Source organism: Numenius arquata, chromosome 4 (assembly GCF_964106895.1).
Source record: "Numenius arquata chromosome 4, bNumArq3.hap1.1, whole genome shotgun sequence".
Lineage (NCBI taxonomy): Eukaryota > Metazoa > Chordata > Aves > Charadriiformes > Scolopacidae > Numenius > Numenius arquata.
In genome coordinates, this window is record NC_133579.1 from 15041432 (window position 1) to 15067423 (window position 25992).

Consider the following 25992-nt stretch of genomic DNA (forward strand, 5'->3'; position numbering starts at 1 on the left):
GACTTCAGTCCTTCAGCAAAAATGAGAAGTAGCACTGGGCTGTGTGAGCAGATCACACTGTCTTTCTAAAGAAAGGCCATCTGACTGGAGCCTGCCCACAGACTCCTTTTGGAAGGTGCAAAGGTGAGCCAGTCACTAACCATTTTAAAACAAACAAACAAAACCCATTAGCTATATTTCCCACTTTGGTACTGGAAATCAATTCAGCTATTGACCAGCAATTTATGTTTTGTAAAGATTATATACCATTCCTAGATGGTTTTCAAAGACATAGCAAAAATACAGAACATAGAAGCACTGACCTTGTTTCTTTTAACCCTTCTTTCTGAATGACTTCCAGTATTTGTTTTGCAGTCATTGGTGAGTTGGGGTACTTTTCCAATGCCTGAAAAGGAATAATAAATGTGTAAGTGACAAGACACAGCTGTCCTGTGAATCTGAAAGGTTATGTGATCATGCAGTTTTTATGTAGCCATTTGTGAAAGGCAGGGAACGGTAGTGTTGAGACTGGAGTCCTCTGTTTGTTGGAAGGCCAGATACAATCCATGAAACTGCAGCAAGAATAAGATTTACTTGCTGGTTTTGTGCATCATCTGCTACATCTGCCTGGGAAAAATTCTTACCAGGTTCCAAATAATAGGGTTGAAAAATGCAACTAATTTTATGACGCAGCAACGGAATTCCTTTCAGGCAGGAGGGAAAAAAAAACAAAACAACAAGAAAGAGACGGCTAGTTTTCTTTTTTGATTTTTATTATTTTTGAACTATTTGAGGTCATTTGAATATTCTACACTTAGGTTTTGTCATGACCTCAGGAACAAAATTGGCTAAAACCTTCAATTTGTAGAGCAGGAGCTACTGAGAGAATTGACACAGGTTGGCCTCAATTTTAAAATGCTTTTTGTTTCTAAAAACAATGAGAAATGAAGTAGTCAGAACAGTCACAGCACACAAGATGCTACATGACAAAGTGCAGTATATTTTTCCAGTTCAGCTCAGTTTTCCACTCTTTTGCCTTTTCCAATTGAGCCCAAAGTAACCCACTCCCCTTTCCAGATACAACCGTCTTGTACAGATTTTTCTGGTTTTCCACTTCCTTTTTGTCCCCATCAGTTTTAAGCTGTTAAACAAACAGCCACTCTTTTGCTCATGTAAAGTGCCAGACTGACAGCCCTGGAAAATGAAACCTTTCAATCAGTAGTAAAAGTTGCAGAGCAGGCCACAGCAATCAAGCTTCCTAGAGCATCTTGCCAACGTATCTCAGCCAGAACTTGCATTTCTACCCTGGGTAAATACAAAATCAGTTTGGTCTTCAAATTCATCCGATCCTGAGCTTCTCTCTAGTAGTTACCAAATGATGGCAATTGTGAAAGTAGTTACCTGTGGATACCTGCCCACTAGGAACTAGAGACACCACCACATTGTATCATGCAAGTCATCAAACTGTGAAGGGTGCTACCCAGGGCTGGAATTCAAGCAGCTCACCTAAAGCCAAAGCCTCCCTGCTCACTACAACTTGACCAGCTCAACCCTCTCCTGCCATTTTACAGTTCTGATTTACTGCCTGTTCTCCCTCTTTTGCAGCCAAAACACAGTTTACCAGATCCTTCAGTTCTTTGTTACAGATGAGCTTTGTATCCTTTATCTTTCAGTTCCATAAAGGAAAATGCAGAACTGAGGGCTGCACTAGAAAGGTCTGGGAGCTGAACTGAGCTTATCTCATGTACATCAGTAGGCAAGATTCAAAAGGGACCCGAAAGGAAAGGAAAACCGAAAGGTGATTTGAAAGGAGAAGAGTGGGTAGGAAAGAGCACAGCAATGAGTAAGGACGGAAGGAACCGCACAGGGCTGGGAAAAGGGCTGTTGCACAGCAAGGGAAGAGAAATGATTCGATGTGTTAGTGACAGAACCACAATGACACATTGGAAAAATGACAATGCGAATAAAGATTAAGACTAGGATGAGAAAAAATTAATGGTGTGAAGAGACAAAAATGGAAACTTTAACCTTCAGAAAGAAGACAAAGGACAAGGTAAAATGAGAATACACCAAAATAAAGGGAAAAGACGGGAACTGAACTGGGAACATTCCAGAGGGCAAACTGGAAAGGACAGAAGAGGAAACTACACTGTACTGGACACGGCTATGAAGTAAACTGTGTGCACTTGAAAGTGGGGTTACTCACTGTGGAGGATTCCCTGTTTCTCTTCCTGAGTACAGGCCCCTCAGCACACCTGGGCAGCTCCTCCCTGCAATTGAGAAAATTTGGGTAGCCCTGTCCCCTTCTCTACGACATCACATCCTACTCTATAAAAGTCAGTAAAAGTGCCAAGTATTACCACATGAGTATGACAATAATGGGAAGGAAACAATAAAACTACGCAAACATCAGAAGTTACTCTGTTCTTGACAATGGGAGAAGACAGAGCAGTTTGTGCTGAGGAAGCCGCACCGAAGTAGTTGTGGAAACAACGGCCAGACATTAGGATACAGAAGATCAGCTTCACCAAACAACAATGAAACCAACAAGCAGGACGCATAACACCACTGCAGAAAGTTAAATCTAATCCACAATGCAGACTTCAAATACCACAGTATGAAATGAACACATTCAGGGTATAACGACAAACTGAAATGCAGAGTATTAGACAAGCTGAAAGTGCTGGAGCAAACTATTGTCCATTGTGTGGACTTGTTTTACACCGGACACATAGCGTGGTCTGCAGTTCATAAACCCCATTAATTTAATGCTTTTCATCTAACCCTTTAAACACCTTAAAGCCCATCATTTAAAGAACTGTTCATACCCTAACTGAAAAGCATGAGTTCTTCAATTCAAATACCGCTTAAGTTGAAAAACCTGTTATTGTGTACCTGATTAAGTTTTCTTTATCAGAATGAAGATTAATTTAGCAGAGAACCTTAGCAAGAGTGTTTTTTTCTGCCCCTCTCACCATGCTGTGCCTTCTCCCTCCAATTTTAACCTAACCATTTATCACAGAAAATAAAAAGTTACTTGTACAAACATTTTAATGATAATCTCATTTTCTTCCCCCAGTTATGGAAAACAGCATCAGAGTATTATTTAAGAGTCTGTGAGCTAATGAATACACTGAACTGATAATTGCACTAGTGTCTCTTGCTTCTGTATCTCACCATTAACACTGCTAAAAGCCTGCAATCCCTTTTGCATTTCTATGACTTTTAAGAATATTAGAAACTCAAATGGAATTACTAACTGTGCCTTAAGGCAAATAAAATACTAAAATGCAGTAGCACAGTTGTCACAGACTTCTTGGTCACAAAAACTAATGCACATCAGGGGAGGAAGCCTTTATCTGTTTTAACTATCTTTCTCCTTCCTCCCACTCCATGCACCAACACTCATATCGTACATGGGCAGTGACTAATAATGCTGAAATTAAAGCATGCCAAAGTACTGTCATGAAGACTATAATTGTTTCGTTATATCTTGTTAAGAAGGACAATGGCAGAAGAATGGTTTGCACTGACTGCAAACTCTATCACAGGGGATCAAATATGCTCTATTTATTCCTGCTATTCAACCACAGCCTTAAGAAGGGACAGCCACTAAATAACTGGGACAAATAACTTGATACCCATCAGGACAATCTGAAAGAGAACAGAAGTAGTCATTGCACTGAACACATTCTTGGTGTTCATTCAAACCCTGGTTAATAGCTCAAACAGAAGACAACTCAACCCCTACCGAGCACGTGGAATCAAACCTCCCAGCAAATGGTAGGAGCCTGACAAATTGCTATGTTTGTATCACCTACATGTATCAACCCACGACTTCAGAGGCACTAAATAATTACACAGATGCCACAAACACACATATTCCCAGTTTCATTGAAAAAGTCATGTCAGTTATACGGGACAAGAAGAAATCCAAATTCCTTTTCCCACCATGGCATCTATCATCTTCTGTGCATTGACAACTGCTCAAAAATATCAGCTGCCACAGTGGGGTAAAACCATTTTCCATTGAACTGTTAACAAGAAAACTCTAGAGCAGAGTCACGACTCTCAGCTTTGCATAAGAGAGAAATCCTGAATGCTCAGCTTGCCTACAAAATCAGACTCGAACCTCTACATAATCAATGGAATTACTAGTTTAATTTACATACACTGCTGCTTGTGACTACCTGAATCAGTTCTGCTCAATCGTTTGCATTTCAGCCACTAGAGGGAACACAAGCAGAGGGACAGCATGAAGAAAAACAAACTAGAAAGTTGGCCTTCTTGCCACCCGTAAAAGTTCCTGCAGAAAGTGGAAAGCTTTGCCAGAGAAGCAACCACTAGTCCTGCAGCTATCGGTTATTACGCTGACAGAAAATGATTCTTCTAAACAAGAACCAAGTGTGGTCTGATACTGTGCTGTGGTCCAAAAGCAGCAGAGATCAGTCCAGTCATCTTGTTGATGCTGATTGTGCAGCCAGAGTACAGTTAGCTGGAACCGGCCACAGCTTCTTCCATTCCTGGAAGCTGCCTACAGGGATCTGAACATCACGTAGCTGACAAAAATCAGGAACATTTTATCACGTCTGCTTGGTCAAACTATAGCCCGAGCCACTACTCGCAAACTGAAGCAATTCTCTTTAGAATAGTATTTAAATAATTTGGGAGGAAAAGAGGAACAGTACAGTTATTGCCAGTGCTCCCACTCAACAGCTAAAATACAAGTCATGCTGAACTGCACAATAGACAATCTTTACTGCCCAAAGACAGTGGGGTGAATAAAAGAACAAAAAAAAATAACTTTCCTTCTCTGAAGCAGAAAATATATGATATTTTCTAGCCACCCATTATTAAATTAATGAATTGAAAGATGGAGTCCCAAACAGGGTACAAGAACAGTGTTCTGGAAAAATTCCAGCATTGTCTTTTCCAGCTGCTTGTGCGAGGCTAACTGAAGGAGTGACTTCTATTGTGGGAAATACCCCACTCAAATCTTTTGTATTCATTTTTGATTAACGGCTTTAGACATTGGGGAATTATCAGCAGCCTGGTAAAAGTTCAAAGCCCTTTGTGTGAAGAAAGATGGGTAAAGGGTTAGGAGAAGAGGGTGGGGTAGGATACAGAGTGGGGGAAGAAAGGAATTGCATAGAGATGCATGAAGAGGAGAAAACAGCAAGAAGATCAAGAGGAGGGCAGGTACATGATACTTGAAAAACAGTAAAGAGGGATGAAAATAAAAAGGGAAGATGCACTACAACCTATTTTAAGATAAGTTCTCAAATAGATATTCATGGAGCTCTTGCTGATGGTGATTAAGAGAAAGGTAAAGAGTAGTTTCCAAGTATTAAAATATTAAAAGAAGCTGAAACACGCATAATTTTTCTCCCGGTAGGACTTTTGTCTTTGAGAAGTTGAAGTTACAATAAGGATGTTATAAAATCTGAATAGAAGAATCACATAATGATATGGGGTTGGAAGGGACCTCTGGAGATCATCTAGTCCAACTGCCCTGCCAGAGCAGGTCCACCTAGAGCAGGTTGCACAGGAACATGTCCAAAAGGGTTTTGAATTCCTCCAGAGACGGAGACTCCACCACCTCCCTGGGCAGCCTATTCCAGTGCCCTGCCACCCTCAAAGCAAAGAAGGTCCTACTCATGTTTAGGTGGAACTTCCCATGTTCAAGTTCATGCCTGTTACCTCTGGTGTCACTGGGCACCACTGAAAAAAGACTGGCCCCATCCTCTTGACACCCACCCTTTAAGTATTTATAGGCGTTGATCAGATCCCTCCCCAGTCTTCTCTTCTCCAGACTAAAAGGACCCAAGTCACTCAGCCTCTTCTCGTAAGAGAGATGCTCCAGGCCCCTAATCATCTTTATAGCCCTTTGCTGTACCCTCTCCAGCAGTTCCCTGTCCTTCTTGAACTGGGGAGCCCAGAACTGGACGCAGTACTCCAGATGGGGCCTCACCAGGGCAGAGTAGAGGGGGAGGATAACCTCCCTCATCCTGCTGGCCACACTCTTCTTGATGCACTCCAGGATGCCATTGGCCTTCCTTGCCACAAGCGCACATTGCTGGCTCATGGTCATCCTGTTGTCCACCAGGACTCACAGGTCTTTTTCCTCTGAGCTGCTCTCCAGCAGGTCACCATGTACTGGTGCATGGGGTTATTCCTCCTCAGGTGCAGCACCCTACACTTGCCCTTGTTGAATTTCATCAGGTTCCTCTCTGCCCAACTCTCTAGCCTGTCCCGGTCTCGCTGTATGGTGGCACAGCCTTCTGATGTGTCAGCCACCCCTCCCAGTTTTGTATTGTCAGCAAACTTGCTGACTCCATCCCTTCATCCACGTCATTGATTACTATATTGAAGAAGACTGGACACCGTACTGACCCCTGGGCAACACCCCTTGTTACGGACCTCCAACTAGGTTCTGTGCCACTGATCACAAAGGTGTGTTTCATAAGAAATGTCTTTCATGGTATGCTCCATACTATGAATTTGTCTCTGTAATCTATGCATCACTACAGATGAGAAAGAAAAGTACAAACAAGCAAGGAAAGAAACAAATACATAACATGAACAAGAAAGCAACACACAAAAACACCTAATCCTACTGAAATAAATTAAATTAAATTTTAACATCAGTTATGTGCATGCTTGGCAGACCACACTTCTTTTAGGTTCAGAAGTATTGCTACTGACCTGTAGAGCTCAAATGGTTTAAAGTACACCCAAAAAAACCATTTTTTCTCCAGCCTTCTTTCAGTCAAAAGCACTTTTCAGTTCTTTTAGCATGAACTACAGGGAACAACTGGGAAAGCATTTCCTGCAACAGAATTTCTACCATGGAATTTGTTTGCAAGTCTGTCTGAAAGTGCCCAGCTTTACTAACCTGCCAGATACGTACGTAAGGCATTATCATTTCCTAAAATGCTCAATTAAAGGCCAAGAAAGCAGCTGAATGATTTGTTTGCTTATTCTGTTGTTTTGACTGGCTGGTTTGAGGATTGTTCTGAGATGTCTGGAAGCTTTTATTATTATTTTTTAAATTTATCTATTATGTCATATTTTAAACTGATAGAAAGGCAGCAACAGTGCTTTGGAAATTCCAGATAAACCGTACACTTGACATTTTGAATTCAAAAGAGATTGGATTACAATTCACTTAAAATTAAACATACAATTGTGTTATTCCTTTAAAAGGCACAAGTTCTAGCAGCAATGACATCTTGCCATTGCTAGTGGCCTCATCCATCATATCAGAAAATATAGGGTAAAGTTTTCAACCCTGAACAACTGTCTTATAACAACTTATTGATCTGGTCTAACGTACTGAAACAAAAGGAAAGCTTTGTATTTCTCTCTTTACTAATGCAATCAGCCTGTCCAAGCAACCAGGAGCTTTCACTTAAAGGCTCTGTAAGCCCAGAGCCATAAACTCCTCCGTGACTGTAACAGGATGAACCCAGTGAGCAGACAGAATCCTATCAGATTTCTGTAAGATCAGGATCAAAGATACATACCCCAGTGAACAGGATGTCAAACTTGCTACCCTTGCATGGGTTCAATTATTAGCAGCAGGATTACTAGTGATGACTTCAAGTGATGGAACATCCAGGTTCTCAGAATGACTGCTCAATTCTGACAGTGCAGTCCACCCTCTGCTTAGCCATGCAAGCCAGCCCTCTTCTTGCTTTCTATCACAATACCCCATTGCCTCTCACACTGCCCAGCCTTTCTCTAATCTCAAAGTGATACTCTCATCTTTTGAGGTGTTGCCATACCCTATCTTCCTTATCTCTCACCTTTCCACAGGATTAGGCAAGTGATCATCCCCCTGTACTTGGAACTGGTGAGGCCGCACCTTGAATACTGTGTTCATTTTTGGGCCCCTCACTACAAGAAAGACATTGAAGTGCTGGAGCGGGTCCAGAAAGGACCAACAAAGCTGGTGAAGGGTCTCAAGCACAAGTTTGATGAGGAAAGGCTGAGGGAGCTGGGGTTGTTCAGCCTGGAGAAAAGGAGACTGAGGGGAGACCTTATCGCTCTCAACAACTACCTGAAAGGAGGTAGAGATGTGGGGTTGGTCTCTTCTCCCAAGTAACAAGCAATAGGACAAAAGGAAAGGGCCTCAAGTTGCACAAGGGGAGGTTTAGATTAGATTTTAGGAGAAAATTCTTCACTGAAAGTGTTGTCAAGCATTGGAAGAGGCTGCCCAGGGAAGTGGTGGAGTCGGCATCCCTGGAGGTATTTAAAAAACATGTAGATGTGGTGCTTTGGGATATGGTTTAGTGGTGGAATTGGCAGTGCCTAGGTTAACAGTTAGACTCTATGATCTTAAAGGTCTTTTCCAACCTAATTCTATAATTCTGTTCTATCTTTCTTCCCTTGTCCTTACCACAGTACACTCCCACAGCATATTCCTACGTCCTCTAGCTCCTGAACCATTAGCACACCCATACAAATGCAGTTCATTGCCATGGGTTCTCCAAAACCCCTACACAAGTACATAAGTGCTGCCCAGATAGTCAACACTGAACAGGTAGCTAGAAGCATGCTGTAGCTCTCAGGTGCTGACAGGACAAATTGTATTGTGAACCTCCCATGGCTTGCAGACCATATTCTCTGCCTATTTAATTTAGCACAGAAGTTTGAATTTTTGCATCAGTACACCCAGCTGAAAAACATGGGTCAAAGCTGTTTACAACTATGAATTATTATTTCAGAGAAGGGGTCAAGAGCAAAAAAACAGCTCTGCCACCCAGAAACATTACTGAAATCTGCCCTTATGCGGTAAACACACAGGCCACGATCCTGAAATGTCTCTAATTCCAGCAGGGATAAAAATTCCCCTTTAGCACCTACCCCTGTACAAAACGAAGAGAGGCCATGCTTAGGTGACTGAAACTAATGGAGCAGAATGGATATGAGCACCCTGTCAGTTGCCTTTATATTACAGATATATTACAGAGGAAAAAACTTCCACCAGTGTGAACACAATCATCACTACTAAGGGAACAAGAAAAAAAAATACTGAGAAGCACTAAACCCCAAACATATTTGCTTTCATATATGCTGTTTTCTCTGTTGAAAGCTGATACAGACATTTTTTTCTGAGACACGGAAAGGTTTGCTGTGTAACTTATGTTTCAGCATAGTAAAATTAAAAAAAATAAATATGGGGAGTAAAATTTCCCACAAAAATCAACAGAGAGAATGAGTATGTGTTTGTTTTAAAAGCCTTCATCGCTTAATTTCCTCAGGCAAACGTAATGTGTAAGGGTTACTTTTAATGTGAGAAATAAAATTCCTACTGGCTACTCTCTGAACGTACCAAATTTAACAGGAGTTGACAGTTATGACGGTTTTCTTGCCATTGCTTTACTATTAGAGCTTATCTTGTTAGACAGCATCCTAAAGATACAGACCTAAGATTTCCAGAAGGTGAAAGAGAAAGAGAAAAAAGAGAGAAAGAGAGAAGGGGAGAGAAGGGGAGAGAAGGGGAGAGAAGGGGAGAGAAGGGGAGAGAAGGGGAGAGAAGGGGAGAAAGAAAGAGAAAGAGGAAGAAAGAGGCGGAAGGGAAGGGAAGGGAAGGGAAGGGAAGGGAAGGGAAGGGAAGGGAAGGGAAGGGAAGGGAAGGGAAGGGAAGGGAAGGGAAGGGAAGGGAAGGGAAGGGAAGGGAAGGGAAGGGAAGGGAAGGGAAGGGAAGGGAAGGGAAGGGAAGGGAAGGGAAGGGAAGGGAAGGGAAGGGAAGGGAAGGGAAGGGAAGGGAAGGGAAGGGAAGGGAAGGGAAGGGAAGGGAAGGGAAGGGGAGGGGAAAGGGAAGGGGAAAGGGAAAGGGAAAGGGAAAGGGAAAGGGAAAGGGAAAGGGAAAGGGAAAGGGAAAGGGAAAGGGAAAGGGAAAGGGAAAGGGAAAGGGAGGAGAAAAGAGAAAAGGGGGGTGGTGGAGTGTAGAAGAACAGCAAAATACGAAATAAAATATTTTAAACTATGCAATCTATTCACTCTATCTAAATATTCTTACATGTTAATTTCAGCCATTTGAAGCACTTCATCCAGGTAAAACAAGTTTCATGCTGCAGCTGACATTGACTCCGTTGATGCACCATGAGTACATTTAACCAACGAAAAAGCACTTCTATCCATGTTACTAAAATACGGTTAACGACAGCAAACATAAAAATAAAGCTGTAAAAATTATACTTCCATTTTAATTCTGTCAGATAGACAGCATGAAACTACCTCATGAAATTTACAGCATATTTTGATGCTTAGGTGAAAAGCCAGCGTAAGTCACGTTGATCCTCTTCACCGCACACGGGAAGTCCATAAACTTCACAACTCCATTGTTTGCCCTGTTCCTCACTCACAGGATGCTACACAGCATCACTCCCTTCGAATTAATAAGCAAGCAGAGATTCAGAAAATTACTAAGAATCTTTCTTAGTAATTTTATCACAGAAAGAAAGACCAGAATGTGTCTAACGCATGGAAGACCTGGAAAGAAATTTCCAAGTTGTATATGGCAAGTGATGAAGCTGAAAAAATTAAAAGTCCCTTGCAATCATATCCACACCAAAAAGTCACTTTCAGTTCCATGAAACTAAAATCTCCACAAAATGAAAAATGATGAAAGCTTTGGATCTGTTTTTGGGTTTGGGTTTGGTTGGGGGGGTTTATTTGGGGGATGGAGGGCTGTTGCTTGCTTGTTTGTTTGTTTTAAATAAGTGAGTTATTCTTTCTAGTCAGAAGGGACAATACAAAAGAGTCTTAAGAGTCCTTGGGTGTTATGCAGTTTTTTTCTTCCAAAACTTGCTCAATTATTTCACATCAGTATTCATTAGTCTGAATCATGACATCATTGTGTACAGAACAGAGTTCACTGGCACAATCCAGATCTACTGCTTAAATTGCTCTGAAAGCAGATATGATAAGTCATGTTTTTGAACTAAAGAAATACAGCCTTCTCATAGAATGTGTAAAGAGAGAATTCTTTTGTTAGCTGTCAGTGGGATTTTGCTATCTCTGTTAAATATATAATGGTTAGTGTCATAACAAAGATCAGCCATCGTGTTATGGCATTTATCTTCATGAGCAAAGAGAGGAAGGGCTACTGTGATTTATTCTGTCTCTCCTCATGAGATGATTAATGTCATAAGAGATTAGTCTTCAGTACTGACTTGTACACAGAAAAAAATAAAGGGCTAGAGTGGGAGTCTAGGCAGTTTTAATTGCCACAAGTTTGGAAGCCCACATTACTTACAGATGGCACAGTTGACAATTACTCATCTAAGATTTTCAAAAATAGGAGAATATTTTATAGTTCACTAACTCATATCCATTTTCTGTCATTTATTTGTTCAGTCTGTCTTACCAGTCTCCACATAGTCCTTTCCCTCATCTCATCACCTAAGTTCACCCACGCTTGTCCTGTTAAATACATCATTTATTGCAGAACTGAAGTGCATGCTGGTGGTTTATAGTGATATTTGGTAGTATCTGTTTAAAGGTTTGAAAAACATACTATTTAACAATTATTACTAAGAAACATTTGTCACAATACAGGCAGATTAGAAAGAAAATATAATGGCTCTGTATCTGTGTTTGTATTCATATATAAATACATAAACAAAACTTGGGATAGAAGGAACAGCATTCTTCAAATTTTGAGAAAAGTTACATGCTCACTTCTTCCCAGGTACTTTGTAAAATAATGTGACCATCCTAAATTTAATTTAATAATCTTTCAAAAGCCTGTCACTTTGGAGAAATGCACACAGAATATTTTGTTTACATGGTCCCCACTCCTTCTTACGAAAGAAAATACTTCAGATATTACAGATACTATACACACATAATACTGTGATGAAAAAAGCAAAAGCAAACAAACAAAAAAGCCAACGTGATAAGCAAAAGTTCTGTTAAAAAGAGAGTTATTTTCCCAGAAAATGAAAAAAGAATTGTCTGTATTTTCTTAAATTCTCATTTTCTGGATACTGCTAAATCATGCCAAGCTAGGTAAACTTTAATCCTTGATATAAAAGTTTTTTCTGTTAAAACCAGTAATTCTTTACCATTGGTTTACATCAAATAGAACACACTATTAAAAATCTCTCACCACACGGCATTATCTTTATCCAGGCTTCTCAAGTATTGGCTTAAACATTTTTATCAGGCTGTTAATCTCATCCACATATAATGTGATCAGCAACTGAGAACAGTCCTAACAGTGAGACCAGCCAGGTAACACGGCAACATTATGGCAGGGAAGAAGTATCATGAAAGCTAAGGACATTTCTTACCGACAGGAGAGAAAAATCAATGGTTCCTCACCATTACAACTGCCTACCAGCTGGATGCTGATTTCCCTTAGAGATTTAAACCAACAGGACCAATCGCTTGGCACAGCTAAACAAATTAAATAGGACTTCCAGCCTATAAAGAAGAAAGGTGAACTGTGGCTTCAAAACTGGAGTTTGTAAGGAGACAAAATGCTCATCGTTAAACCAACAGTTTTTAATCTGATCTCAAACCAAAATACAGAACAGGTCTTCCTCCATGGAGAGAAAACCTTTTCAGGATAATTTGCAGTTGTTGTGGAGGCTCCAAACTCCTGACCCTGCTTGAAGGCATTATTCTGAGCTACAGGACTGCCTGACCCCTCCAAGTCAAGCTGGACAAGCACTGACCAGGTTATAGTGAGAAATGACCATCAGCCGTACACATCATACAACTACCATCATCAAACTCCACAACAAAGTAATTGGGCAACAGTGAGGAAACACAGAGGATTTTATAAAGGAATATAAATATAGCAACTTCTCATAAAGCTAGACTTCTTGTTCAAGACGAGCTTCTATTTTTAAGGATGCAAGGGTCCTTAATACCACAGCATATTTCTTATCCTAAGACCTCTCACTATACATTGAATGGATTCAACTGTTAGTGGGCAGGATGGTAACGGTAATCCAAGAAAAGCAAACCAAGAGAAAGCAAAACATGGCTGTTACACAGTATATTCAGTCGTGGGTTTTATTCCTTTTCTCTGAGCACCAACATACACACACATGAGGATCTGAGTTTTCCCAAAGTCACATCTCCTCAGCAAATGTAGCAATAAAAATTGTCACCTCCTAGGAAATGCTACTGGCAAATTAATTCAATGTCTATGGGGTGTAGGCACATCATTTTAGATTTAATGTTTTAGAAGTGGATAATAATACGTTTTAGATATATCTTCCATTTCCCTCCAAAAATAGCTAACAATAAGTGAACAAGAAAGATGAAAATTGTTTTAAGTTATACTGCCTCAACTTGGGCTTCCAGTGTAACTACTGAACTGATACTGTACCTTTGAAACAATGAGAACTAGTAATGAAATTAGCCTTACAGTTCAAATCCAGGAATGCAATCTTCCTTTAACTGTGCCAGACAATCTCATCCAAAGACATAAAATTATACTTAGGAGATTCACGTGCTATGTCCTCTAAGGTTAAAAAAAAAATAACCCTAGGTGTCCAGAATCATGACAAGAAAACTACCAGTCTCATATTCAAGCATCACGTCAGACTTTTGGACACAGGAGATTCTAGGAGATTTATATTTTTTGCTGCTCTAGAAATAACCCAGGCAAGATAATTTGAAACGAATTCTGAGAATTCTAATAAGAGATCTTACTACCAAATGGATAAGAGAATGTTTCAGACGACAAATTGGTCTTTTCAGTTTTTTCTAAGGAATTACTTTTAATTTCAACAATACTCCTTTGGCTGAGGTTGCCCGTAATGGAACATGTTCTATAAATAAACAGAAAGCAACATAATAAAAACATAGCATTTCATCTGCAAGACAAAGGCCCTGTCTTCTACAGAGGAAATATGACAGAATTTTTTTTTTTATCTCAGTGTTTCATTGCAATCTTTATGCTACCAAAGTCTGAGAACAATCCAAACTTTAAAGATGAAGGTTTGGGGACTTTAGCTGGTTATCTAACTAAGTGAAATGGCAGAAAACTAAATAAATAAACAAATGAAAAGCAATTTTATCCTAGAATTCAGAATGGCCTTTTTTTCCTCATTTCTTTCATTGTCAATCGTAGATTTTTTTTTCCCCTTGCCTTCAGTATATTTGCTATTCTACTTCTCATTGGTACAAGAACACCTCTATCTCTTCTTCACCATTTGGCAATGCAACACTACCATTTTCCTCTTCAGGATTACATCAGTATCAGCCCAACACAGAGTCTTCTCACCACATGACATGCCAGCAGACATAAACCCAGTTTCATTCTCTTCCACTAATCCCAGAAAATGTATGCAAGTACTAGAAGTAATAAGCTTCATAACTATTATTATGTATGTATGTAGCACTTAAAACCTTGGGTTTTTCAAAACACTAATCCTCAGAATGCTTTCCCCAGATCCCTTCTCTCCCCCTACACACCCATATTTTTTTATAAAATTAACTCCAACATTTAACAACACTTTAACTAACACATTAAGCTTCATGCCATAACAACTCTACAAATGCTGATAACAGCATACAGGTGCAGTGATTTATTATCTTTTTTAAACCTCTCATTCTCTTTGCAGGTCTTTCAGAAGCACTTCCCAATCACTATGCATATATATACGAGCCTCAGTTATCTAGGCAGCCACTTTTGTAGATCTAGCTCAGAATGAGACAGGAGCATTATTTTATTTTCTTTTAAATTACTTTTAACAGCTTCAAACATTCTCCTACAGCTCAGACACTAACATAATGACTTAGCACATGAAAATTACAGTATGAGACTGAGTCTGTCCTCATTAAGGATAGTTAAAATTGACTACACAGACAAAGATTTTCTTTTTTTGCTGTTTTTTTAATTTAATGGAAGTGTTAAAAGATTTTGAGAATTATCAGAAGATGGGGATGTTTTGATAACGTGTAAAACACTCTACCTCCAAGCAAAGTAGGTAATCCCACAAATTAATGGAGACAGAAGCGTTCTCTTTTGCAACATATCAATTATTTCATTAGACATTAATATACAAAAAATCCTAACAAGTCTCTGAAAACAAACAAACAAAACAAAACAACAAAAACAAACAAACAAAAAAACAAACAAAAAAAACCCAAAACAAAAGAAAAAAAAACACTTAGACCAAACTAATTTGAAAGATTAAGTTATCATAGATTTTTTTTGGCTGGTTGGTTGTTTTTTCTAAACAGATTAAAAGACAATAAAGCAATACTTTCTGATCTAAAATCCATACAAAACATTCTTGATCAACTGCTTTGACTCTAATACTCCAAATTTTTTTCTAGTTTCCCATCTTCTATTAAACTTTTCAATCTGTAGTTCACAGACCAGTTGAAAGACTACCTTTTTGGAGTCCATGAAACAATATCTCAAATGATTGCTCAGACACTGACTTTATCCTCAAGGCCTTTCACTCTGCCCACTCCTCTTTTTGCTTCACTCTTGCACTGTATCCTGAACCCTTCAGTCAGTCAAGCAGCTGTTTGTTCACTTCTCCCACATTTATGATCTCTTTCACTGGAAAACTCCCCAGGCAGCCATATGAGTTCTGCTGTCCCCTCCTCAAGCACCACTGCTGCTTGGGCCTGGAGGCTAAATTAATAATCTACAATGGTTACAATGAACATCAAACATTTACTGTGAAGGGCTCATCGTAGCACAGGTACTGAGAAGTTTCTGTGGAGGTACTTAGTAAATGCAACAATCATCAGCAATACATGTATACAGCATGCAGTAACTTGTACAGCCAGACTGATAAAAATCTCCAAATTTACCTTGTGAAACCACAGCCCTCTAGTTCTTAAGTGCTTCTACAACTCTAAAAAAAGAACATGTTTTAACATCACAACTACTTACTGAGGCTCACTGTCGTTGGAACACTGTATCACAAAGAGCAGGAAAGATCCATCTTCATAAGATGTCTGCAACATTCAAGCTAGCTTAAAGCAGTAGTTCCATTTTCTTTCAGTATCTGCTCTTTGGGGGCCAATCCCATGCTCTAGAAACCACAGTATTTACTAGCAAACTTTTTATAAGGACAAGGAGCATCAGTCCAAGACAAAGATATAGGTTGGTTATCATTGACAAGTTCCATTCAGATGGGTAGCTCTCATTCCAAATGTGATGGGGGAAACTGCCAGTGAGTCTGCCGATCCCTGAACAGTGACTGGAGGAACAGCATTTTAGCATGAAGAATGTGTTTTGCAAGATGAAACAAACACACAACTGGACCAACCCAAGAGCTGGGAGCAGTGTCCATTTCTTGCTATTGCTAACTGTCTACCCAAAGGATGCTGGGGCTCCTTCTGGGCAGACTGAATGCCCCAGGCAGACTTGTTTCTATGATTCTCCCAACCAGTCTCACAGGGCTGTAACCCAATACTTAACATTATATATATATATATATAATGTAATCTCAATCTTGTATATATAAGATTTGGGCTGTTATGGTAGGAATTCAAGGGACCACATCAAAACATGGAATCCTTATTCTGTCCTCCCATCAAATATTTTCTACTGGGATACCTGGCAAAAGACACTTCAGCTATTGCCCAGGAGGCCACTGTTGTACTGTGATCTATATTCAAAGTCTCGAGCTACACAGATGTACTGGGCAGAGTGAAGTAAATCACTACAAGAATCCCCACCATTACTTTAAAAGATCAGTAGCTTTATAAAAGACAGTTCATGCTCTATACTATCGCTTCCCCTCTTTTCTACCATCTGGCCTGATGGACCCAAGTACTTGCTGAACTGTCCAGCCTTTCTGCTGACATGTGCTTAACAGACAGGAGATGTTTAATAATGCAACACAACTGGACAGCACAGCATCCCAGGAACAAGACAAAAGGATGACAACCAACCTATTTGACAAGGATTGCCAATGTAGCAAAATTGGTTACACAGATTTTTGTTATTCTTGGCCAAAAAAAAAGTAGTTTCAAACAGAGAGACCCCAGTACAAGAACAATCCAGGCAAATGCTTGGTAGCCCCTAACATCTTCAGAAAGGTACACACTTATGGAGCCATGAAGGTCATCTTGAAATCAGTAACAGAAAGGTATTAACATAGTAATTTCAATAGTAACTTATTTGAAAATGTATTCAATGGTGATTTACTGAGTTTATTCCACAGCTAGAAAGTGAGCCCCACTACGTTATTCTACTTTTTTTTTCTCAGAAGATGAGTGCTTGCAAGATGTCTCAAAAACCTGCATGATGAATGAAACAAATTAAGAAATAGATTAGAATGCATTAAGCGTTACTGCTGTAAGTATGAACCTGCTGTAGTATTGCTACATCAAACTGCTAAAAAAAATCCAGAGACTAATTCCAAAAATGCCCCAAAAAAGCTCAGAATGTGAATGAACACTATTAAATGGATACAAAATTCTCAATCTGTACAAGAAAATTGCTGTTTTTTGTCTAGTCACTGTGAAAAAAAAAAAAAAAGAGGTAATGATACATTTGAATTATAAACCATGCCCATCAGACAACTTTTCATAATCATTTTATTCTCCCAGTTATCCTATATTTTAAGTAGGATGTGAAATTCCACAAAAAGCCTGGGTTCTGGCAAATGCCAGAGAAGTCCTAGTTCCTATAGGTAATGAAAGTTACAAAGGGATTTTATTGATTTTACAAAACTAAAACTAATTTGGGGCGTGTGTCTTATTTTCATGTGTAAACAGACAAGGTGACCTTGAGGCACTTTCCAAATTCATCATCTATCATTATCGGTTCTACGATTATCAAAGTAATCTCTAATGCTCTAATTAAGATGCTTTTCCTGCTCTAAACATTGAATTCCAAAGAGGTTCTCATTGGTCTTACCTGTCTAGAATTTCTAAATGATAAATACCAAATAAGATGAAAGAAACTGGTATGATCAGAGTGTCATAATTTTGAGATCAGTGCCACAATCTTGGTCCAGAAGAATGAGAGCAGACTATGGCCAATAAGGGTCTATTTTCTCCCATTACCCTTGGTAGGAAATACTGGCAGATAAGCGTAGTGACATGGGATGTCACACTCTTCTCTGATACAGCAATGCAAATAGATATCCCAGCAGCTGGTGGATAACTGGGAATTTTGAGACATAAAAAGAATGAACATTTATCCAAAACCAGACATCAATAGATGCATTGAAACATCCGGATGTGGAATTTGTTCAGTTTAAACTGATGGAACTGAAAGAAAGACAAGCAAAACAGTTATCACTTAATGAAGGATGAAGTAAAGTACTTCGGCAGTACAATGATAGTGGTAGAGCCTCTTCTTATATAAAAAAGGTTAAAGTCATAAAGGCAAGAACAAATCATATGGGACATGAAGATTGTCTGTGATTTACTAGATTCTGCAGACATTTCACCAACCACTGCATGCAGTTAAGCAGGTTCTCCAGGCTGCTAAGTCAGCTGAAATGAAGTAAAACTTGCACCTTCAAATGGTTGATGTATACTTTGGTTAAGGCTCCTTTCCCTCTCTAGACATCACATTACACAAGAAGCTAACCAGGATAAAGCAATATAAACCCTGACTAGAATGACTGCTTTACTAAATTTCTGATCCTATCTATACCTAACCAAGATTACAACAAGAGAGAAAATAGCTTTAACATTAAGTTCTCCAAACCAAATCATTTACTGGCTCAAGATGTTTGTCTAAGAACACTTCTGAAGTTGTATATGTTTAGAAAATGTTATCTGTAAGTCAGACTATGCTCTAGTGTTGAGCCTCTGCAAGCAGCAAGGAGATTCTCATCACCACAGGCTCGGCTAGACCAATCTATGCATATAGGAGGACACGTTTTAAAACAGAGTATGTAATGTGTGCCTTCTAAATAAATTACTTTCTTATGGTCCAAAATCACGAACAATAAACTAGGACATGACCTGGAATGTCTTCTAGAGAACTATAGCCCAATCCTCTTAATGAGTGTGTGAATGCCCATGATGATTCCAAAGCACACCCCAAACTGTGGTTGCCAATCCTGGCAAAGGTTGTCAGACAGAAACTGAAATCAATGCTACACTACAAAACAAGTCTCCTCAGACACCTGAGGTACAGGATGCCACATCAGGCTCAGAACCTGCAATGTAACAGCTGGATCCCATATGTTAAAAACCTCATCTAAAAGGTCCTCTGATGTTGAAGAAAGCTACATGCCAGGTTCCACATAGACTTTGTCCTGCTGAGCTCAAGCCATTAAAGTGAGCTGAACTCTTACCATTCAAAGGATGAAAACACTAGATCCCTTTCAGTTTCTGGTTCCAATGCCTGAGACACCAGAGCTTGCTTAGACCAAAGTGAATGGTGCTGCTCTAGATCCCTCCAACACTAAGTGCAGTCCCCAAATGCAATGAGTGCACTGACACTGAAGAGGCTCTAGGAAGAAGGCATGCACTGCCAGATGGCTTATTAACTGTCTCTTGATATTTATGATGTCTGTGCTAAAGTACCATAGACATAAGTGGATATGTTTAGGTACCAGTCTGCTTAAGGTATGATATTCAGAGAGAGGTAGGTCATGCCTTCAAAAGATTAGCTGCAGGTAAGAAGATACCTCTCTATGCTTTTTACATTCTCAACAGGTACATCTCCTCCCAAGAAAGTAACTACCAATAGAAAACTATTTAGCAGGACTTCACGAAGACAGATCGGCCTCAGAGGGGCAGTACATCAATGATTTGGGTTTCTTTGGGGAGGATAACTCATTCAAAGGTGGTAAGAGATTAAATGGGTCACCTATGGCAAATCTGTTGTCCTTGAGCAGCATGGGGATTTGATACCTGAACTAAAAGGATAAGCAAATGGGCTGAACCTGGATGTATTGCTTAGAGTTGGCTCTATTCTAGGTTGTCCTTCTACCTTTGCATTGGAAGCTGACTGTTACAGAGTAAAGGGTAAGGCTCAGGAAGGCTCACTGCAGTGGGGGTGTTTGGACTAGATGACCTTTAAAGGTCCCTTCCAACCCAAACTATTCTATGATATTTGATTCCTTCAGTCTGTAGTTTCCCAAAAGGAAGATCTGATTAGTTTCAACTCGAATCCATGGAATCATAATGAAATAATTTTGACTAATCACACCTTCTCCCAGGTCCTGATAGCAGACATAGTGGAAAAAGAGGCCAATATTTAGTTACTGCTATTTACAGGGAATGCCAAGAATATCATGACACCCAGGAAAATGGAAAATAATTTGAAGCTTACTACACTAAAAAAAACCCTACTAGTCCAAAGCCAAGAGGTCTCCAAGGCCAAGAGGTCAAGTTTAGCAAATCACTCTCAAAGTGACTATAACTCACTGGTCACAATATAAAGAACAAAGGCAGGCTCCAGCAGGAAGCACAGAGAGTTTCACTTTTCTCCTTGAGAAGAGCATGCTACCTGGTCCAGATTAGGATGCTGCAATGACATGGCTTGATTCCGGAACCTGGCGAACTGGGCTAGCAGATCCTAGCAACCTGGCTGTGAAGAGTGGGTAGGGCCTGGGGTGTGGTTAGAGGAAACTATTTCACTATGATTCCAGCAGTTCCATGTGAAACTGACCAAATCTTGTTTGTGAGAAACTTGTCAACTGCTGGAAGAAGAAATAAACAGATAAGTTATTTCAACAGAAACATGAGTATGACAGGAAAACATTGGTTCTTCTACAGAGAAAGGTAAACCAGGGGCTACTGGAAGCATTCTCTGTAACAGTGAGCATTAAACCATACCTTAAGGCACTGAGAACATCGTCACGTTGTTGAGGAATGCTCATATTCAAGTTCCTGTAAGGGGTTTCTCCTATGTTACCCTGCTTTGATAGAAGTAATGTGACATTACAGAAAAAGGTCCCATTCCTGGGTTGGGTTCCTGCCTTCCTAAAGGTCTGTGATGCCAAGGGTTAAAGGGCTGTCTCAAGAGTTAGAATCTCATTCCTCTCAATCTGCGCTAGGAGAATGCAAAAGGTAGCTGAAATAGATTAAATTTATATTTCATTGGTAGATCACCTTTTAAAATAAAAAAATATTAAACCACACTAATTTTTGTATTATTTCGTACTAACAAAATAAAATACTGACACTTTAAACACAACTACAGAAGGTTAAAAAAAAAAAAAAAGTGCAGACTCAACCTTGTCTAACAAGTGCAAAAATTACTTTGAATAAAACAAATTGGAGGAAACCCTAGAGCAAACCAAAAGAAAATATAGCTCTTCAAAGCAGCATTGATTGTGGATCAAAGGGAAAGGCCATCAAAACTTCCCAATCCACAACATTTCTGCTTGTCTGAAAAAGAATTAACTCAGAACAAATATGGAAATAATAGTAGGTCTCTGTTAAGCCAACAACAAAGAAACCCCTAATACCATAAAACAAAGTTATGTCAAATCGCCCATTTTTAAAGATACACGAAGCTCCTTTAACAAAATGCTTTAAAACATTATTTATAGTAACAAAACCGAAGACTTAAGATAAAAGTCAAAGGGATTATCATCACTAGTCTAGCTACACAGAAGCTACTCTTCTAATTTTTGTTTCATTTGTAGTCTTCAAATATGAAGATGTAATGCAAAAATACTTCCATACCACTACATGATCTGTTTCAAATATACTATCTTACCAGTCCAGACAAAGCAACAATCAGCTTTGGACAGCCAGACACATTAAACAGTAACATGCAAACTAACAGTTCTAACAGGCTTTTTTGCTTTTCAGAGGTTTTTTTCAGCATTGATTTCCTTAATTAATTAGTATAATTTTGTTAAAGTTTACAGGAGCAAAGGAACAACTCTTAGTTAACAGCTGGATCCTGTCAGGAGACTAGTGCAAGAAATACAAGGATCAAGGTATGAATATCACTCACCCAATACGCACACGTCACCTGAACCATGAGGACTCTCCACAGTACTATAAAGCACATAGTCTTCAGTAACACAAGTAAACCTTTCTTTCACAATGAAATTTGGAGAAGAAAAAGCAAAAATACTGGAGAGGAGACCCAACACATGAATAACCCAACAAGTACTGCTGTTCTCATTCTTGAGATTTTCTTCTGCTTTGTTGTCAACTAGTGGTAGAGACTTAACTGAACTGTTAATGCTTGCAGGAAAGAGGCCAATAATAAGGGCAAGCTATTAATAAAAAATCCTTTTAAAATATTACCATAAACTATGACCCTTCATAGGCAGATGTTCTACGCTTCATACATATGCTGAACTCTGCGTTCCCGAAGTGAGCAGCCTCCGCTCATTTTGTTCAGGCCTCTTTCACCTTTCTACATCAAAAATAACAAAGGATCGTGTCTGGTAGTCAAATCATAAAAGTTGGATCACTGCTACCTACTTAAAACTGTTATCAGTTCTTGTGTGAAGGAGTATCCTTGGACACATTTTGTTCTCAGCACACAGTGGATGCTACAAAAAGAAACAATGAGTGCTCATAGTGGGTGACTGTTAAGGGGCACTGAGGTGTCCATCTGCCGGCCTGACAGGGGGTCCCGAGAGGTCTGCTGCCTTTCAGGAGCTAAGGTCTGAGATGTTGCCGAGAGGGTGCTGCAACTTGTCAAGAACGCAGACTACTAACCACTGCTACTCTGTCATGTGGGCACAAATGACACTGCAAGCCAGAACATGGGCAGAATCAAGGAAGGTTACAAAGCCCTGAGGGTAGCAAGCAAAAAGTATTGGTGCTGGAGTTACCTTCTCTTCTAATTTACCAGAAATACATGTATAATGCAAATCAACTTCTGGCTTCATAGCTACTGCCGTTGTGAGGGTTTGGCTTTTATAAAAATGGGATATTCTTCGATGACTATAGCCTGTTAGAGAGGGATGGGATCCACCCCCTCCAGAAGAGGCAAGGGAATCTTTGGCACCATTATGGCCAACTTGGTGAGGTGGGCTTTAAACTGAAGGACTCGGGGTGTGGGGTCCAAAGTGGCAGCGCTCACACCATTGCAACCAACTGAGGAGTAAGCCAGGTCAACCCAAGCAGTGACAAATGTTCCTTAGCTGCCTCCCAAGATAAAAACCAGAAGACCAAACACCTCGAGTCTATGTATATCAATACACACAGCCTGGGGAACAAACAGGAGGAAATGGAGCTCCGTGCCCAGTCAGAAAGTTATAATATCATAGGAATAACTGAAACATGGTGGGCCATGATGGATGGCTATAGGCTGTTTCATAAGGACAGGCAGGGAAGAAGAGGAGGAGGAGTCACGCTCCATGGTAAGGAGAATCTTGAATGTATAGAAGTCAACTATGCTGATTGTGGAAGCCCTATTGAACGCTTCTGGGTCAAGATCAGAGGGGTCATCTCCAAGGGGGATCTTACAGTAGGCATCTGCTACTGACCTCCAAACCAAGACAATAAGGCCAGTGAAGCAGTATTTGGGTCACTTAAGAAAGCTTCGGGTCAACAGAACCTGGTTCCTACAGGTAACTTCAATTACCCACACATTTGTTGGAAGAACAATATAGCAGCTCACATGTCATCCATTGAGTTCCTGGAATGCACAGAGGACTGTGTACTCCTACAAATATTAGATGTTCCAACCAGGAATGAGGCACTGCTAGACTTGCTACGCAAACCAAGAAAACCTGCTCTGTAATATCTTGGTTAGTGATAGACTTGGCTGCAGTGACCACAATATTGTGGAGTTTGGGATCCTGCTGAGCACACTGAAGGTTAGTACTAAGATAAAAGTTTTAGATTTCAGAAGAGCAAACTTCAGCTCGCTCAGAGCTCAGTTGGGAAGGATTCCATGGGAAGCTTCCATGGAGGATAAAGGAGCTAGCAAGTGCTTCAAGAACAGTCTCCTGGAAGCATAAAAACAGTTCATGCCTTTTAAAGGTAAGGGAAGTAGGCAGAGCAAGAGACACCCAGGGTGTGCAGAGATGCAATTAGAAAAGCAAAAGCTCAGCTCAAGTTGAACTTGGCTAGAGATGTCAAAAACTACAAGAAAGAGTTCTTTGGGTCCGTAAACAAGCAGCAGAAACAGAAGAAAAATATTGGCCCACTGTTAAACAGGAGAGGTGAATTAGTCACTAACAATACTAAAAAAGCAGAGGTTCTCAAAACTTTCCTCAACTCTGTCTTTGCTAGCACTGTTTGGTTCAAGGCCTTGGGAACAAAAATCCAGGTTGATGCAAACACAGACCCACTGTCAGTGAAGGAAGAGCTGGTACATGAACTATTACAGGAGCTTGACCCCTACAAATCGATGGTCCCCGACATTATCCACTCAAGGGTGTAAGAGAGACCATCAGTCTTACTTTAGTCCCCGGGAAAGTCATGGAATGAATCCTCCTGGGAGCTCTCACAAGTCAAATGAAGCACATGATTAGGAAAAGCAGCACAGATTCATGAGGGCAAATCATGCCTGACAAACCTGATTGCCTTCTACGACAAAGTAACCTGCTCGGTTGATGTGGGCGAGCAGTGGACATTGTCTACCTGGATCTCGCTAAGGCTTTCAACATGGTTCCCATAGCCTTCTCCTAGAGAGACTGATGTGTTACAGTCTAGACAAGTGGTCTGTGTGGCAGGTGAGGAACTAGCTGACAGGCCTCACCCAGAGGGTGGTGGTAAATACCTTCTTTCCAAACCAGCAACGTGTCACAAGTGGAGTTCCCAAGAGATCACTATTTGTCCCAGCACTGCTTAATATCTTTATAAGTGATCTGGATGATAGGATCAAGCATACCCTGGTGAAGTTTGTCAATGACCCCAAACTGAGTGGGAAAGTGGACACTTTGGAAGGGAGAGCCGCACTGCAGGAAGACCTGGATAGGTTGGAAGAGTGGGCTAACAAGAACCTTATGAAGTTAAACAAGGAAAAATGTAAGGTCTTACAACTGGGAAAATCCAGGAGTGCAGCACCAGTTGGGATCTACCCGGCTGGGGAGGAGCTCTGTGGAAAAGGACCTGGGGATCGTGGGGGGACAACAAGCTCAATAATAGCTGCAGCAGCAAAGAAAGCCAACAGGATGCTGGGTTTCATCAACAAGGGCATCACCAGCAAAGATAAAGAAGTCATTATTCCACTCTAATCAGTGCTTGTCAGGCCACACCTGGAATACTGTGTCCCTGCCATGCAAAAAAGATGTGGACAGACTGGAGAAGGTCCAGAGACGGGCCACAAAGATGATCAAAGGACTGGGAGGCCTGCCATATGAGGAAAGGTTGAGAGGACTGGGTTTGTTCAACCTTGCAAAAAAAAGGCTTAGGGGAGACTTTATGACCATGTTCCAGTATTTAAAGGGTGGCTACAAAGATGGAGACTTCCTTTTTACAAGGAGTCACGTGGAAAAGAGGAGGGATAACGGTTACAAGTTACTCCTGGGAAGATTCCAACTGGACACCAAAGGAAAATTTTTCCCAATGAGAACAACTGGAATAATCTCCCCAGGAAAGTGGTGGATTCCCCAACATTGGAAAATTTTAAGATTCAGCTGGACAGAGTGCTGGGCCATCTTGTCCAGACCATGCTGTTGCCAAGAAAGGTTGGACCAGATGATCCTTAAGGTGCCTTCCAACCTGGTATTCTATGATTCTATGATTTCACATTTTGATATTTTTTGTGCCGTATCTTATGGCATGAAATTATTAAGAGGCAGAATTCACTACTTCAGGACTTTCAGCAACTGCTTAAGAGTCCTTGTGAGTTTAAGAATAGCTGAAACTAACCTGGTACAAGTTTTTTCAACTGAAAGGAAAGATTACAAATTGCTTAAACTACTCAAGTGTTTAACCTTTTTATTCAATTTTTATGAGTTCCATGTATGACCAGAAAACAACAATATGGTTTCACCAAATGAGGATCAGCTGAAAGACAGAGAAAAGACAGGATGTTTTTCCTCCTTCCTTTAAAGATTATCTTTTGTTCTTGTTTTTTTAAGTGTTCTGTCTTAGTTTATCAGACACAAAAAGCTCAAAACTGGTATGGAGATAATGCCCAGGTTGTACATAAGCATTGCTGTAGTCTGCTGCAAAGTA

At 40.2% G+C, this 25992-nt stretch overlaps 1 protein-coding gene across 1 annotated transcript in view; it reads right to left on the reverse strand.

Annotated features, from left to right (window-relative positions):
* The window catches only part of ASXL3 (ASXL transcriptional regulator 3), a 130619-nt gene that overhangs the window by 100552 nt on the left and 4075 nt on the right, over positions 1 to 25992 (reverse strand). The window contains exon 2 of the mRNA XM_074146650.1: positions 303 to 385. Coding sequence (XP_074002751.1) covers positions 303 to 385 — 83 coding nt within the window. The remainder of the gene's footprint in view (positions 1 to 302; positions 386 to 25992) is intronic.